This window comes from Emydura macquarii, unplaced genomic scaffold, assembly GCF_026122565.2.
Source record: "Emydura macquarii macquarii isolate MOO-44397 ecotype Brisbane River unplaced genomic scaffold, CSIRO-AGI_Emac_v2 contig_3692, whole genome shotgun sequence".
Taxonomy (NCBI): Eukaryota; Metazoa; Chordata; order Testudines; family Chelidae; genus Emydura; species Emydura macquarii.
This window is the reverse complement of record NW_027133829.1, coordinates 8238475-8254181: the sequence shown is the minus strand read 5'-3', so window position 1 is coordinate 8254181 and position 15707 is coordinate 8238475. Positions and strand designations below refer to the sequence as shown.

General features: G+C 43.8%; 1 protein-coding gene across 6 annotated transcripts in view; it reads right to left on the bottom strand.

Moving 5' to 3' along the window:
- The window catches only part of SH3PXD2A (SH3 and PX domains 2A), a 340171-nt gene that overhangs the window by 14588 nt on the left and 309876 nt on the right, over positions 1-15707 (bottom strand). For all 6 annotated transcript variants that reach the window (XM_067537043.1, XM_067537044.1, XM_067537042.1 and 3 more), the window contains 4 exons: positions 15107-15224; positions 4815-5149; positions 3542-3591; positions 4-123 (listed from right to left, as the gene is read on the bottom strand). In XM_067537043.1, the coding sequence (XP_067393144.1) occupies positions 4-123; positions 3542-3591; positions 4815-5149; positions 15107-15224 (623 nt within the window). The remainder of the gene's footprint in view (positions 1-3; positions 124-3541; positions 3592-4814; positions 5150-15106; positions 15225-15707) is intronic.

The following is a 15707-nucleotide window of genomic DNA, read 5'->3' as shown; positions in this document are numbered from 1 at the left end:
CACCTCTGCCTTTTGTCCACCACGAAAGCTGATTCCATCAGAAATACAAGACTGGAATTCTGCAATAGTATAGTATTCCACTTCCACTGATGGAGGCTCAGGGGGTTTAGGCAACTGGAAGCCCTGCGGCAAGAAAGGAAAGTCTTGTTTAGTTTGCAACTAGCAAAAACGGGCTGAATATGTCAGCCTGGATAGTTATTTGCCACTTTTCAAATGCTGCTGAATAAGCGACTCCTACTTTATCTCCCAGTGATGAGCACCAGTCTTTCTGTAACAAAAGGTTTTCAGTGTTGTAGCCGTTTTGGTCTCAGGATGATAAAGTGCCAAGGCAGGTGAGGCAATATCTTTTGTCGGACCAACTTCTGTTGGGGAGAGAGACAAACTTTCGAGCTTACACAGAGCTTTTCTTGCGCTCTTCCTCCTGAAGAAAAGGTCAGTGTAAGCTCAAAAGCTTGTCTCCCGGACCAACAGAAGTCAGCCCAATAAAAGATATTACCTCAACCCACCTTGTCTCTAACGAACGGTAGCATTGTGAGCAAGGCTGAAGAAGGGATAGCGTTCCAAACTTGGTACAATTCTAGAACCTCCTTCACTAACTAGAATAGTGATTTCCTTATTCAATGTGTTTGACACGGGAGTTGCCATTCTAGTCATATGGATGGTCCATTAAACCAGATACTCTGTCTGATCATGGCCAGTACCAGATGGCTTCAGAGGAAATACATATGGGAAATTTTGTGCAATAATAGACCCAAGAGGGATCTTGTTTCCCAGATATCAAGGACTTTAAATGATCCAGATTCACTAGAGCTGCATGTAAAAAATCTAAAAGCAGATAAGAAAAATTATTTATTAATTGGAATTAAAAGGAAAAAAAAACAACAACAAAAAAAACACACACATATATATCTGCCTTTCATCATAAAACCTGGGTGCCTCCCACAAGTATCCCTTGACGGAAACAGCTCACAACTTAAGCATTTACTCAGCTAAAATGCCAGTGGGAGCTGGATGGATGTCAGGACTGGAGCCATAGCTCCCAACTTCTTTATGTAACTGAGAACAAGCAATTTTGTTCAAATCCCCACATATCATTAACTAACCCTAAAACCACAGTAAAATTGTCTCAGTTCCTCTCATATTTTAGACTTAAAAAAAGGAACTGGGTAAGATTCCGTTCCTCTAAGCATTTATAGATCCACAGCATCCATGATTAGCTTAACGCTCCATGGAATGACATTATGATATAAGCACAGGGCAGAGTTCTGAAGTGGAAAATCTGAAGTGACGTTTGGTTCTTTAAGGTCAAAATCTGCTAATTGCATTAAAAATGTGATTTGCGCAGAGAGGTCTGAATTGTGAAAGACAGTTATGAAGACAACAGGGACAGTTGCAGCAAGATTCAAAACCAATGAAAGGGAGCAAAATACTGTACCTTAACGTACTACATCGATTTCTAAACCACCCTGATTGTAAGAAGCATGCATTATTTTAACACAACTACAGAAGGTATTTTGGCCCAAGAAAAGAAGGCACCGAATACATCTTAACCTTGCCTAGCAATGTTTCAGTTATGCATTTCAGCACTGTAAATGTTAAAATACAGTATAAGATGCAGTATAATAAAATGCCTTCAGATTTTAGGATGGCTTGAATTAAACTAAGCTAATTGGAAACAGGAGACATACTTGATGCTTCACATGTGTTTTGTTAGCATGGAGTAAGTTACAGCATTCCTGCCAAAATAAAAAACTAATTGAAAATAATTAGTGCAAAGAAAAAAAAAAAAAAAGAGTCAGGAGGAAAACTGTAAATATTAACACAGCTCTCAGTTAAATAAAATGTTAGGAAGAGAAGTTTGAGATCAGCACTTAGGATAAAAGAATCGGGGGAGCTGAATGCTACAAATTACACAGAGCACAGACTCCAAATACAAATTGCTCCTGCTCCAACCAGGAGAGAGACTCAGCTGCAAACAAGTATTTGATTGACACAACATCTGGGCAATGGGGTTACTATGTCGTCTTTATATTTAAACAACCATTCTGCTTTTCATAGGTCTGTCCTGAGTTCTGCAAATCTGCAGGTGGCAGGAAAACTAGTTGTAATAATTCCTATTTCCCTAGCACCTGTCCTCCCACAAGATGCCAAACAGCCTTAAAAATTAAATAGGTTGTAGCACTAAAATGCAGCCACTTTAGAGGTAGTGAGCAGTATCTAGCTGCTACAGGAATGCTGCACAGAAGGGACAATTTGGCTAAAGATACCTGGGAAAGCCCTTACTCTTTTGGAAGAGCCATGGGCGCTTTAGCGCCCAGGTGCAGCAGACAGGATGTTAAGATTTTACTCCTCCACAGAACTCAGTTTAACTACTTTGGAATGATAAAAGGCTGAAGTCAAGATGATGGGTTGCCAGGAGACTAGGCATTTCAGTGATGCTCAGACCACCAACTCTTCTGTAGCGGGAGATATGCTCACAGACTCGAGGGTTTATTCTTGATCCCCATGGGTGATGGGATGTTAGACTGACATGACAAAGCAACTAAAGATGGTCCAAAGTTTCACATCCAAACCCATTTTACATTTAGGCCATTTAGATCCAAAGTGTCCCAACTGGAAATTCCTTCCTACAATTTTTTGTTCATGATAGGATGGAGCTGTTCATTTCTGGTCCTTATGCCCTTTTTAAAAAGGAAGAATTCAAAGGGCAAGTTTACACAGCGCACTCAATGTTCTGTGCATGGTTTTGAAATATGCCACAATCCCAGCCAGATGTAGGTGGCTAGCAAAAGTGTCATGACTATTACTTAAGAACTTTGTTCCCGATTGAACGAGTTGGCCACATGACTGTAAGCACAGTTGCAATTACCATTACGTATCAAGAGCATCGTCCCTTCAAAGCTTGATACTATTATACTTAATTATTAATACTTAATAATTAATGGTCCAGTTGGTTCCAGTAGGAGTTACAGGAGCGAAGCACCACACAAAATTGGGCCTTCAACATTGTACATAAAAAACATTGAAAAGGGTAGTTTTATTCCACATGAAGAACTCTTTTTGCATGGGAAAATTTACCATGGAAAAATATTTCCACACAAAGCCCAATATCACTAAATTTATTTTAGAAGTTGTTCTTGGGTGCAGAATTGCCCCAAAACAAAAACAGATCATGAAATTTTCAGAAACAAATTCCCCCCACTTCATCCCAGTTTCACACCTTCCTAATCGGAGTTATTTTAAGTGATCGCTGCATTTTAGTATTTAAAAAGAAAGACAGGAAAAAAAATCACAATCAAGAATAGCGCTTAGATGTGAAGCAAGATTTTCCGAAACATGCACTCACTTACAAAAATGCCCCAAAAGAAAGAATGTTGAGCAAATTCCAGAATGTGTATTTTATTTTCTATTACATGCAGTGTGTTTAAAAAAAAAAACAAAAACCCTCTTCAGAAGCCCTGCATGGGGGAGAGAGGGTTCCTCTGAAGCCTTGTGTCTACATGACCGTGGCAATAGTTAAGTATAAAAAGACAACACAAACCAGACTGGATTCTCTCCGAGGGGGAGGCCTAGTTCTTAGATTTGGAGAGCCTATGGGGAAAAAAATTAAAGTTAATTTTATTTAGATTTGTAAATTGTGCTAAGCAAAACCCTTCTATAAAGTTGCCAACTGTCCTAGCTGGCTAAAGAAATTGCTTTTAGAAAGTTCCATTATTTGCAATGATCAAGGTATTTCCAATAGTGGGTATAGAAAAGTATAAGGGAACACTGGAGATACCCTTAGCAATTTATTTCTGATATAAATTAGCAAGTTTCAAAGGCCACCACTGTACAATCTTTAAAAAACTGCAGGCTATAATCTCTGCTGAAATAACTCCATTGACTTCACTGGAGTTGGGCCAGCAGAGAAATTGGCCCAGTGTCGAGTTTTTTCCATAGTAAAAGGAATCCATTAGAACAGTAACATTGACACTCTCTTAGTCACTGCGCATTAAAGCTCTTTACAAAGGCTGGTCAGTATCACCCCATCTCACAAATGAGGCAGCCAAGGCACAGTGGTTAAGGGGACTTCCCCCAAGGTAACAGCAAGCAAATGAAGGCATGGGGAACTGAAGCCAGATGTCGGAACACTCAGAGTGGTATTTTAATACAGAGGTTAACATTCAGGGGTCTCACTTTAGCACATACTCGGAGGAAAACCAGCGGACTTGTGCAAACATCAGAATTTTGTTTCCTAGGACAAAGTTACTCTACCAAGCATTGTCTTGTGGTTGGGGAGATGAAGCAGCACGGAAGCCGGAGAATGAATGCATCTTGGAACCCTCACCTCCCCCAACAAGCATGGGTCCCGATCCTACAACCGAATCCCTGAGAGTGGATTCTTGGCAGCTGCACAGAACCTTGCTAACATACTCCTCACACTGCACATTAGTCCTTGTACAGTTTTGTTCTTGCAGCATTATCACTAGCTCAGGGGTTTTCATGCTTTTGCATTCTATGGACCATGCTTTATCTTGTGCTCTTATCGCCTACAGTGGTCACTAGAAAGGTAAACAAATTATTCCCTTACAGGACCAAAATGAATGAGCTTCCTGGCTGATAAAGCAACAGAAGCTTGTAGAGATAGTGCAGTAAAGAGGGCAGCTCTTGCTTCGGGGTACATGCGCTATATTATATTCATTCTCTACAGACTCTGGGTTCGGCTACTCCAATGTGGCCCCCTTCAGCAAGTAATGTGCCACAGGCCCCGACACAAAGATAAACAGGAGTTCTTTTGAAAATGATGGAAGCCCAGCTATACATTCTGGCCTTACTTATTTGAGCTCTTTGTGGTGCAATCCTTGCTACAGCAGGGGATCCCTGAGCCAGTTTCGAAGCCTGCTTGTCTGAGGTCATCATAGCATTGCCATTCGAGTCATTGCACAGGATGGGCAAGCTAATTTCTTTCTTTGTGACGGGGGGTTCTGCCATTTCATTTTCTGCTTGGGTTTCCTTGTCGCTGGATGGTTTCTTGTTCAGTAGGTTACTGATCTCCATGATGTTTCCTATAATTTCCACTGGCCCAGTTAAGTTCTTTTTCCTTGACGGAAGGTCATCTTTAGCCTTCTTCAGGTACGATGCTGGGGCCCAGCCTTCTTTCCCTAGATGCCTGTGTATATGGGAAAAAAGATAGTTACCATGTAAAATGGCCTTTGTGGTCCCTTCCACACACAATGGCCATGACATAAAATGATGCAGAAGAGCTCTTAGAGCCACACGTTGGATTTTATGTTCGGTTTTTGTGGTCTCAACTCATCCACTTCTTATAATCAGTCACCTCACAGTCTACTGCGCTAGCAAGGAAAAGTGAACTATTGCTGTCACGCTGGCTGGATTGGGAAGGGGAGGGCCTTTATTTTATGGTTTAACATCAATATGTCAAAATCATAGCAATTCATGTGAGCTATGCCATGTCAGGTACTGTTAGAAAGGCTGTCATGTGCTAAGTAAGATGAGGATGTTTCTGTTCATGTGTTATGTGTGTAATGGAAGTTATGGCTATGGTTGATATATCTGTATTTCAAATTGTGCTGTGTCTGGAACACACCCCAGACAGAATGGCTACAGCACAAGCACCTGCTTGATGGCCCATTAAGAGATTCACAGGTACAAGGGGCCCAGGGGGAGAACCCAGGGATATACCTGATGAGTCACCAGGACTTACTCATGTGACTCTGGACTCCATTTTGGTTCCTGCAAAATTCCACAAGCAGCATGGCCAAGGCCAAAGGACATAAAAGGCAGCTGCCCGGGATCCATTTTGTCTTCAGTCACCAGTCTTTAGTCTGTCTTTCAGTCATCGCCTACCTCTGGATCAACCCATCTATTGAAGCTGTGAAACAAAGGACTGAGACCCATCCAGGTAGTGGATGTACACCAGAGGGACTAGACAATCCCGCAAACTCCACAATTCTTCTAGAAACCTGATATATATGGACTTTCAAATAATTTGTATGTATCTGATTGCTTTAATCCTTTAACATTTCTCTTATAGTTTGTTTCTTTCCTTTTATAATAAGCCTTTAGTTTTAGTTGCTAAAGGATTGGCTGGCAGCGTGGTATTTTGGGTAAGATCCAAACTTGTATTGATCTGGTACTGTGGCTGACCCTTTGGGGTCAGGAGAAACCTTTCTGGTAAAGAGCATAGAGTTTTAAATAACTGATCTCTTTACTGGACCTAGTGGCTGATTGGGGGCCGGAGACTGAAATGCAGTAAAGGGGGCTGTGTGTATTTGTGTACTGGCTTCTTGATAATCAGTGTGGGGAATCAGAAGCACTGTCTGTGGCTGATTGGGAAGTCTGACTTCAGTGTCACCCACCCGTACTGGGAGAATCTGCTCTCCCTTTTGCAGCCTGCCCTGACCGTGGTATTTTCAGGTGGCTGCCATAGGAACGAAAGGGTCACAATTGTAATAATAGAGAAGTTACCTCTTGCTTCAAGGAAAGTGATCTGGAGATAGCAGCTCACTCCTGGGCATATGGGAAAATTTAGTAGATTGACTGCATGCAGCTTTTACACAGAATGGGAGAAAATAGACTGGTTTGAGCATGGCCGTGCTGAATACCAACCCCCCAGCGGACAACAGGATCGTATCTACAGAATTTTCATCCTTCCAAATTGCATCCATCATGGCCATAATGAAAGGCCAAGGTATCACAATAAAGGGGGACATTTACCCCAATGCAGAGGTCCTTAATGGACCACATGCCTTCCCTTTGTACTGGGGTAAATTTCACCCCCGTTTTCTTTATATTGTGAAGCATTTTACAGAATTCGTCCTATCTGAATGGCAGCCTGCCCTCACACAACCGTAGAGGCACAGCATCTATTAGATTAGAACAAAATTCAAGCTCAAAGCTCGATTTAAATGCAAGAATAGTAAATCTGGGACTATTTGAAGGATGACTTGTTTTTTAAATTGAACACAGACCAAATACAAAATATGACCCAGGAGCATAAAGAAAGCTGAAAGCTCATACTCCTTCCCAGGCTGAAGTTTGTCGTTCTTCCACAGTCAGCCTTTTGGGAAGGTGGTTCTTCCAACTCCTGCCATTACTGACACTTCATCAGCGATTTCAGTTTACACTCAGGCTCCAGGGAAGGATATGTGGAGAACTCCTTTCTCTAGTGAAACCCTAACTTGCTCCAGAGTAACTCAGTGAAACCCCCGCTTTCTTTAAATCTCCCAAGGTACTTGGGGCAAGCTCTTGAACTGTAAGTGGGAACGCAGGCACCATTAAATTTCTGGTGCTCATGAAATATGCAGGAAATAAAAAGAGGTTAAAATGACAGGGCTCTGAGGCTTCTATATTGAAAGTGGATACTCATTAGAAAGCACAGGAAGCAGTTGGTGAAATAAGCAGAGTCAAGTAATTCTCCTTCAGATATGTGAGCTTTGACGTGAAGATTCAGATTAGTTGTGAGATTTCTTTTAAACTGTTGAGCTTATTCTGTTCTCATTCACGGACCCAAAGCACTGATTGATATCATCAGGAATCCGGAGCAGGGATCAAGTGAAGAATGTGTCGTTAAATAAGGATGCTATTTTTATTTGGGGCCCCTCTTACAAAAGCCACTATTTACCATACTTAACAGAGAGCTTGCCAGCCAATCCCCAACACTGTAGGGGAAGATAAGGAGAAGGAATCTCCCATTTTAAGTTCACCAGACAGCTTAACCTAAGGTTTTTAAGAGATCTGTTTTTGTAAGGGACTGCATCCTCACAAGAGCAAAGTAAAACAAAGAACTGGTCTTCATATCTGTGGCACTGAGGCTTTGCAAGTTACTCCATTACTGCTTTTCACTGAAGCATTTCTGGACCGAGTGGCAATTATTACATCCACCTTGTGACAGACAGACAATCCTGCTTCTGAATCTTCTCTGTCCAGGAGTAAAAATACCAGGCCATGAAATCCAGTTCCCTCTGTCTAACATTTCAGCATGCAGCAAGATGATCCTTCACTAGGGTCACACCCAACTACTGCATACAATTTGGAAACTCATTTATTTTTGGGGCACTGTGTTCCCTGAAACCACCAGTATTAGAAATACACACCAGGGATTCTTAGAAGTCTGCAGACTCAACCCAGAGGTGACGGCAAACTTTTCATGCATGAACTGAATACAGCAGGGCTTGCGTGCACCAGGTACTGCAGGAGGATTCTCGTAAAAAGAACAGGAATTCAAGATTTGCCATGTGTCAAATTTTGGCAAGTTTTTCTTCCTCTGCACTTCTTCCCCCTTCCACACTCAATCACCATCCATTGCCCCTGAACAACAGTATCCCACTTCATGCCAAGGAGGACTAGAGGCAGTTCTCTTTGGAGCATGTCTCAGCATGAAAGGAGTGTCAGACAAATACAGTCCAGGCACCTATTAAGATCTGTTGTAAATGGCAAGCTGCCAGCCATGCAGATAAGAGCGGTTATGAGCAATTCTCTCCTCCCACTCGCTCTCATATTCCTGATCTGAAATAGCCCTGAACTAGAACCCCAGGACAAAAATCCACAGGCAACAGAAAAATTCATATCCAGAGTCAAATTTCTTGGCTTAGACCGACCGGTCTTCTTAATGAATCCGAACAGCCTGGATTTGGATCTGAATTCCATGACTTGGGCCCTTCCCTACCCTCCCCATAAGCGTTCTGAACAAAAAGCCCCCGGGAAGGATTACTGAGTGAACGCAAACACACACGCACCGGTATTCTGAAGATTTCAAAATATCAGAAGTGACTGGTTTTTTTTCCCTGTTGACTACGTACCGTACTTACCCAGGAATTATGTCAAGCTATATAGTATGTGACCTGATTTCAAACATAACCTGGAATAGAACTTGCATCACAAAATCAAATCAGAGTAAGGACTGCATAGATCTTAGGCCATACAGGACTATAAGAGTTAACATTTTTCAGATCAGAAAAGTAGCAGTTATGGATAAAGACTCTCTGCTGGTTTATTCATTTGTCTGTTTTACACTTTTGGATCGCAAAATACAACCCGTTTGGCTCAGACAGCTTTACGTGACTTTATACCGTTTCAATTTATGGATAGACACGGGTTAAGCCACACAAAGCTACTGACCACCTAGCTACTGGCTGCAGTGCTGTCTCCCCATTGGGTCTAGCTTTTATGTTGAATTAGTGCAACCTGACTAGAAGTAATATGTAACAGTCGCTGTCAGAAACAACTCTGTAGGAACAGCAAAACAGCCAAGTATTGAGTCCAAGTGCTATGTGCATTTCCGGCCCCATGTTCGAACAGCAGCAATAAATAATATTTTGTTCTTCCATCTGAAGATCTCAAAATGTTTTACAAACTTGAACGAATTATGTTTCATGAGGGAATGATCATTCTGCTTAGTTCACAAGTAGGGAAATGGAGGAGCTCTCAAGAATGGCGCCGGTGGAGGGGTACCAGCGGTTCCCCTGTCCTTCGCCAGTCAACCCCCCGCACTCCTGGAGCACGGCTCCCTCCCCAGTCACCCCTCCGCCCCCAGAGTGCAGCTCTCCCTCGAATGTCCTGCCCCAGTCACCCTTCCTCCTACCAGCTGAGCAGCAGTGAAGGGAGGTTGAGAGAGCAGCAAGTTATTGGGGGTTGGGGAGGAGAGAGCGAAGAGGTGCATGGGTGGGGCCTCGAGGGAAGGGGTGGGGCAGGAAGTGGGATGGGTTCCGGCACTCAGTGTCTGGTTTTCACAAATTAGAAAGTTGGCCACTCTAAGCCAACCCTCAGTCCCTACGCCAGGCAGTAGAACCACTCGAGGAAGTAAGGATATCTCCTGACCTAACACTGCATCAAAAGGCTGAGGCATCAGAGATGGTAGATCGGAACCAAGATGTCTTTTCGACTAAGCTGAGTCGAACAACGGAGGTTTTTCACCAGATCATAACAAACCCCGGGGCCAGGGTCATGATGAGGCCCTACAGAGTTCCAGAGGCTAAGAGGAAAGAAATTAAGGCTGAAGTAGAAAAGATGTTGGAGCTGGGGGTCATAGAAGAATCTCATAGCCAGTGGTCTAGCCCAATCATGCTGGTGCCTAAGCCCGACGGCACTATGAGGCTCTGCAATGAATGAGGTTTCTTAGTTCAATGCATACCCCATGCCCCATATAGATGAACTCGTGGACCGATGGGGCAAGGCCCAGTTCCTGACCACCCTTGATTTGACCAAGGGGTATTGGCAAATCCCTCTAGCTAAGGAGGCAAAGGAAAAAAGACCACTTTCTCCACACCAGATGGGCTGTTCCAATACACTGTCCTCCCCTTTGGACTACATGAGGCCCCAGCCATCTTCCAGCACCTAATGGATAAGCTGCTATGGCCCCATGCCGAATATGCTGCGGCACACCTGGACGATGTGGTCATCCACACCCCAGACTGGGAAACCCATCTGAGGCAGGGGTATTGAACACCCTGGAGGCAGGCTGGCCTCACCGCAAATCCTGCCAAGTGTGCCAGGGGTCTCACCGAGGATAGATATCTCGGGTACGTAGTAGGGAGGGGTGTGGTACGGCCTCAACTGAACAACCTGGAAGCAATCCAAAATTGGCCCCGACCTAACCAAAAGAAGCAGGTCTGGGCCTTCTTGGGGTGGTGGGGTACTACTGGCGGTTTATTCCCCACTTTGCCTCCAGAGCCAGTCCCCTGACAGACCTGATAAAGGCCTGAGGCCTGGACATGGTGCAATGGACCCCCATGGTGGAAGAAGCCTTCAAAGACTTACAAACAGCCCTCTGCAGTGACCCCATTCTCCTTGTCCCGGACTTCACAAAAGAATTTATATTACAGACCGATGCCTCCAAAGTAGGCTTGGTGGGGGTCTTGTCCCAGATGGTGGGAGACTAAGAACACCTGATAATGTACCTCAGCAGAAAACTTCTCCCGAGAGAGCAGAGATATGTGGTTCTAGAAAGGTAGTGCCTTGCCTCCGTTATTACCTGTTGGGACGCCACTTTACCCTTGTGACCGATCATGCGCCCCTCCAGTGGATGCAACGCAACAGGGAGAAAAATGCATGGGTGACCAGGTGGTTTCTTGTCCCTCCAGTCCTTCCAATTCACAATACAACACAGGGCTGAAAGTCGCCCTGGAAATGCGGATGGCCTGTCCTGGGTGCACTGTATGATGTCCCAAGTTGCCCAACAGATTGAGCGGGGAAGAGGGGGGGGGGGATGTGTTACAGGGCCAGACCTGATGGCTACAGGAAAGTAGTGGAGGGTATCTATATTAGCCCCAGGATCAACAAATCTTTGTTCCCTGCATGATTCAGCTGGGGCTACTCCAGGGAAATTAGGCCAGCTGAGGCCAGTTTAAGGAGCTTGCCCCAGCAGTTAAAAGCCTCCCTGTCAGGCTGATGCAGGCAGCTGAAAGGGAGTTAAGAGGAGGAGCAGAGCGGCTAGGCTAGGTTAGGCTACAGAGCTTGGAGCGGTTGCTGTTGCAACCACAACCCAAAAGATACAAGAGTCAAGGGGAAGCCCGTCCAGGCATGGCCAGGGATCACAGGCACAGAGGCCTGAAGGAGGACCCTCGCCCTGGTTCCAGGAAGGGGACCATGAGCAGTGGGGCCAAGGACAGGTGACCCAGGGAAGGGAGTAGCTCACGGACTACGCAGTTTGAAGCTACTCCCCACAGGGTCCCTGGGTCGGGGCCTGGGGCAGAGGGCGGGATTTCCCCCCCCCCACTCCCACCCAGCCATACCACCAGCATAGCCGAAGAGGGTGCAGGACCCACGGAAGGGCAGAACAGGCCGTCCTCGCCACAGCTGGTGTCAGGAGTGGGATAGTATTGCACAGCGGCTGAGAGAGAGGCAAAAAAAAAAAAAAAAAAAAAAAAAAAAAAGGAAGAAAGAGAGGAATTTTTCATTCCCTCTTTCCGCCATAATGGAAGACATGGTGAAGGCCCTCATACAGGCCACGGCAGCCGAGCAAGAGGCCACCAGGGCCCAGATGGCCACCCAACAAGAATCAGTGCGACTTCAGCAAGAGACCAACCAGTTGCTGATCAACCAGACCAACCAGAATCGGGCTCTCGAGAGAGGTGGTGGCCCAGTTGAAGACCCTGATGGGATGTGAGCACTATGGGCCACCCCCCTGCTCCCACCCGTCCATACCAGCAGCATAGCCGAAGAGAGCGCAGGACCCCTGGAAGGGCAGAACAGGCCACCCTCGCTACAAAAAAAAAAAGTGACAATCCCGTTCTGTCAGCATCAGAAGAGCTCCAGTACCTTCCAGATGGTAACCGATATAAAGCCGCAGCTAAATAATGGACTGTAACTTTACAGCTATGAAGCATGTAATATGATCATGCAGGCAAGTGACACTGATCCATCGCTGAACTCAACTGAGCAGTAATGAGGATTCCAGCGCAAGGTCTAAGTGCGGCTCAAGTCACAACATGAACCAAGGCCGAGAAAGGAGAAGAAATACATGTGTTTAAATGCAATGGGGAGTGAGATCGAATTGTAGAGTTACAGGATTAGGGGCATTGACTTGGCTCCACTAAGTCAAAAATCCTTTTTTGTTTTAATATTATATGAAGGGGGGGGGAGGGGGAAAAAAAAAAGAGATCCAAGCCATAGGAATGTTAATAAAAAAAAAAATAAAAAAAGTGCCTCTGTGTCTGAGCATCGGCTGCTCTAACATCTGCTTTCCAGCTTCAGAGCACTGGAATGACTCCAGAGGGAAGCAAACCGGGAAGGGAGGGGGGCCGAAAGAGACAGGAAATGAGGATCAGCATATGGCCAGGAATTTTGGGAAATTACATATTTAAGGTGGAGCTTGTTAACAGCTTTAAGGTGGACCCCGATTAGCAAGATGCTGGGGTTTCAGTTTTAAACTCGAATACACTTATTCGGTTTCCGTATTATCCAACGGAACAGATGAAATGGCAACAGGATTCATATGGATGTCCCCCCAGCACAGTACAAAATAAGGAGCGTTTCAATTTAATCGTCAGCCACTTGGATTCAGGTACTGCTGAATACTAGAGAGGCACTGGTTCAAGAAACTCTACGAGTATTCTTAAGAGCCTTTAAAATGGAATGTAAAATTTAAAATCAATCAATCAATGTAATGGTGGTGAGGAATTTCAGCTTAATAGTCCTGAACAATGAAATCCTCCTTAGTCACAGAATGGATGCAGTACAGGATAGCGGCAGCGAAAGCTTTGCCATGCTGCTTCAATTAGAGTTCCTCATGGAGAGGGTATTTCAGTCTCCGGCCACTGCCAGAGCCTGCCAAACAAGATACTAAAAAGATGTTAAACTGTGGTGATATTTTTTGTGATGTGGCTACTGAGAACTGAGGCCTAACAAATCATTTCAAATTCAGAATGCTCTGAATCCAAATAGGATTGAAAACACCATTCAACAAAAAGGAGCTGCAAAACCAAGAGGAGACACAGATTGCAAAATTTGGGTCCTACTAAGCATCCTCAATCCTCATTGATTTCAGTAGAAGTCAAGAACATATAAAACCTTCCAGGATTGGGTTGCTGGTGCAAAAGTGCAATTAAACCCACCAAAACATGTTAGCATCACTCTCCTTAAACTTTAAACAGCAGAGATGTAACAAGAGGTCTTCTGTCTTTGTCAAAGTTAAACATACCCTCTTAACATTACGCAAAAACAAGAAGAAAAATGTAAGCACAAAAGAGATCCAGACCGCTTGCAGAATTGTTATTTATAAAGATGAAAAGCAGCCTACAACAGTAATAAGAAACCATTTAACCAGGAGAGGAGTTGTGAAATAAAGCAAAGATTTTTATAATAATGTTTCCCAACAAAATTGCACGCTTTGTTCTTCAATCTTCAACTTTGGATTCAAGTCCCGTGAATGATTAATAGGGAAAAAAATGTGCATTCCCTGCTCGTAACGTCTAGAGCTCATTCACTCCTGTATGACTTTATTTATTAGCCTCCTTGTTAGGAAGATTCAAAAAAGATGCAAAACTAATGTGTTAATCATACGTAGGAAGCACTGAATGTGATTTCAGACTGCTTTCTCAGTCATAATTCATATCTCTGCTGCCTTAGTGATAAACCAAGCAGAATCCAACTAGAAAAGCAAAATTATAACAATCTATTCTAGATGCAAAAGGAAGAGCAGGAGGGATACCTTATACTGATCATGAATTACAAAGTTCTCCTTAATCATCCTTTATGTCTCTATTTAATCAATAAAATGGTCCCAGATCTGAACACCCCAAACTTTACAAAAGCACCCCAAGATCCCAGTCATAATTAGGGCACTACAGTACTGGCTGCTGTATAAACTTATATGAATAGGCCATTCTTGACAAGTATTGGATCAATGCATTAACTCTCTATATAAGACGTGCCTAGGTCATGGTTGTCTTATATTCCTTTCAAGGGAGTTTGACTGTTATAAGGAAAAACTGCAATTATTTTCAGAACTGCACATCTAATTTGTGTGCATTATATCTGTATCTACCTGTAAAATATAGTCACTGCATGCAATTGTAAGCCTTAACTTGGAGATGCAGATAATCTCATGTAGGGCCAGATTTTCAGAGTTATTTTTTGCAGTCTGATGAATGCATCAGTCTCAACAATTTATTCTGCAGGCAGTAAATTGATCCCCCAAACCCCTAAAAAAAGCGATCTGCTCCAAGCAACTTGATAGACTACAAACAGCAACCTGCCAATATTAGTAAAATGGATTTTGAACAGATTCACTAAATACTTTGCAGGAACACAACTGACTCACACAAGACAGTTGGCCGCACATACAGTAAAACGATCACTTGTATTAGAGAAGTGCCATTTGCTGACTAGGATATGGGTTTTTAATTTAAAGGAAGGAAATCTACAAGGTAAGAATTTTCTACCAAAGTATTTTAGGTCTAGAGACGCAGTCTGTACTCCATTACTACAATCAATGCTGAATATTGTTTGTTGGTCTTCTGTAACTTTCCCTTACATTTATGCCTAGCATGCATCCCAGGTTCTCTTCTCTAGACAGAGAACGATACAGGATGCGAATGTGAAGCTAATTATCAAAAGGCCCGAAGATCAGATTCTGTAATAAATCTGCCTGCGTGAAGCTTTTTACCTTATGTACCACCATCCTTCCAGGTTCTTTTGGATGACCTCCACGGTGACCCCTTTTTCAAACCCAATCTCATCCTTCCCTTGGCTGGTGTACGGCTGGATTGTGACATATTTCTCTTCTAGTAGAGGGAGAAAAGATAACATCAATTAGGGGCGGAATTAGTCCAGCTGGTTTTCTGTTCTGCTTGCTTTTCAACTCTTGTGCAGGAATTACATGGAGCCATTGCAAAGGGGGAGTCCTATTATTGATTAGGCATGTTCACAGCATGAGAGATAATCAGCTCCCTGCCACCACCTGGCTGCTGACTATCAGGGTGCGTCCATGCCAGTAATGACAGGGTCTCAGAGAGGCCTCCCTTAAGCAGGTAAGACAGCGAGAGTAGAATGTCAAGCTGGACTTAATTCACGTACTTGACAGAAGCAATCTGGCCCTGACACATTGGAGGGTTAGAACTGGGAAACTGAGTAGTGGTCTCTCTTTGAAGGAGAAAGGGCAGGCAACTAAGTGAATCCAGAGTCCCTGACCACTGCAGAAATGGTAAACGAAAGAGGTGAGGAAACAAGAAACTGAGGCCAAAATGCTGAAATTGCACTGCAGATCT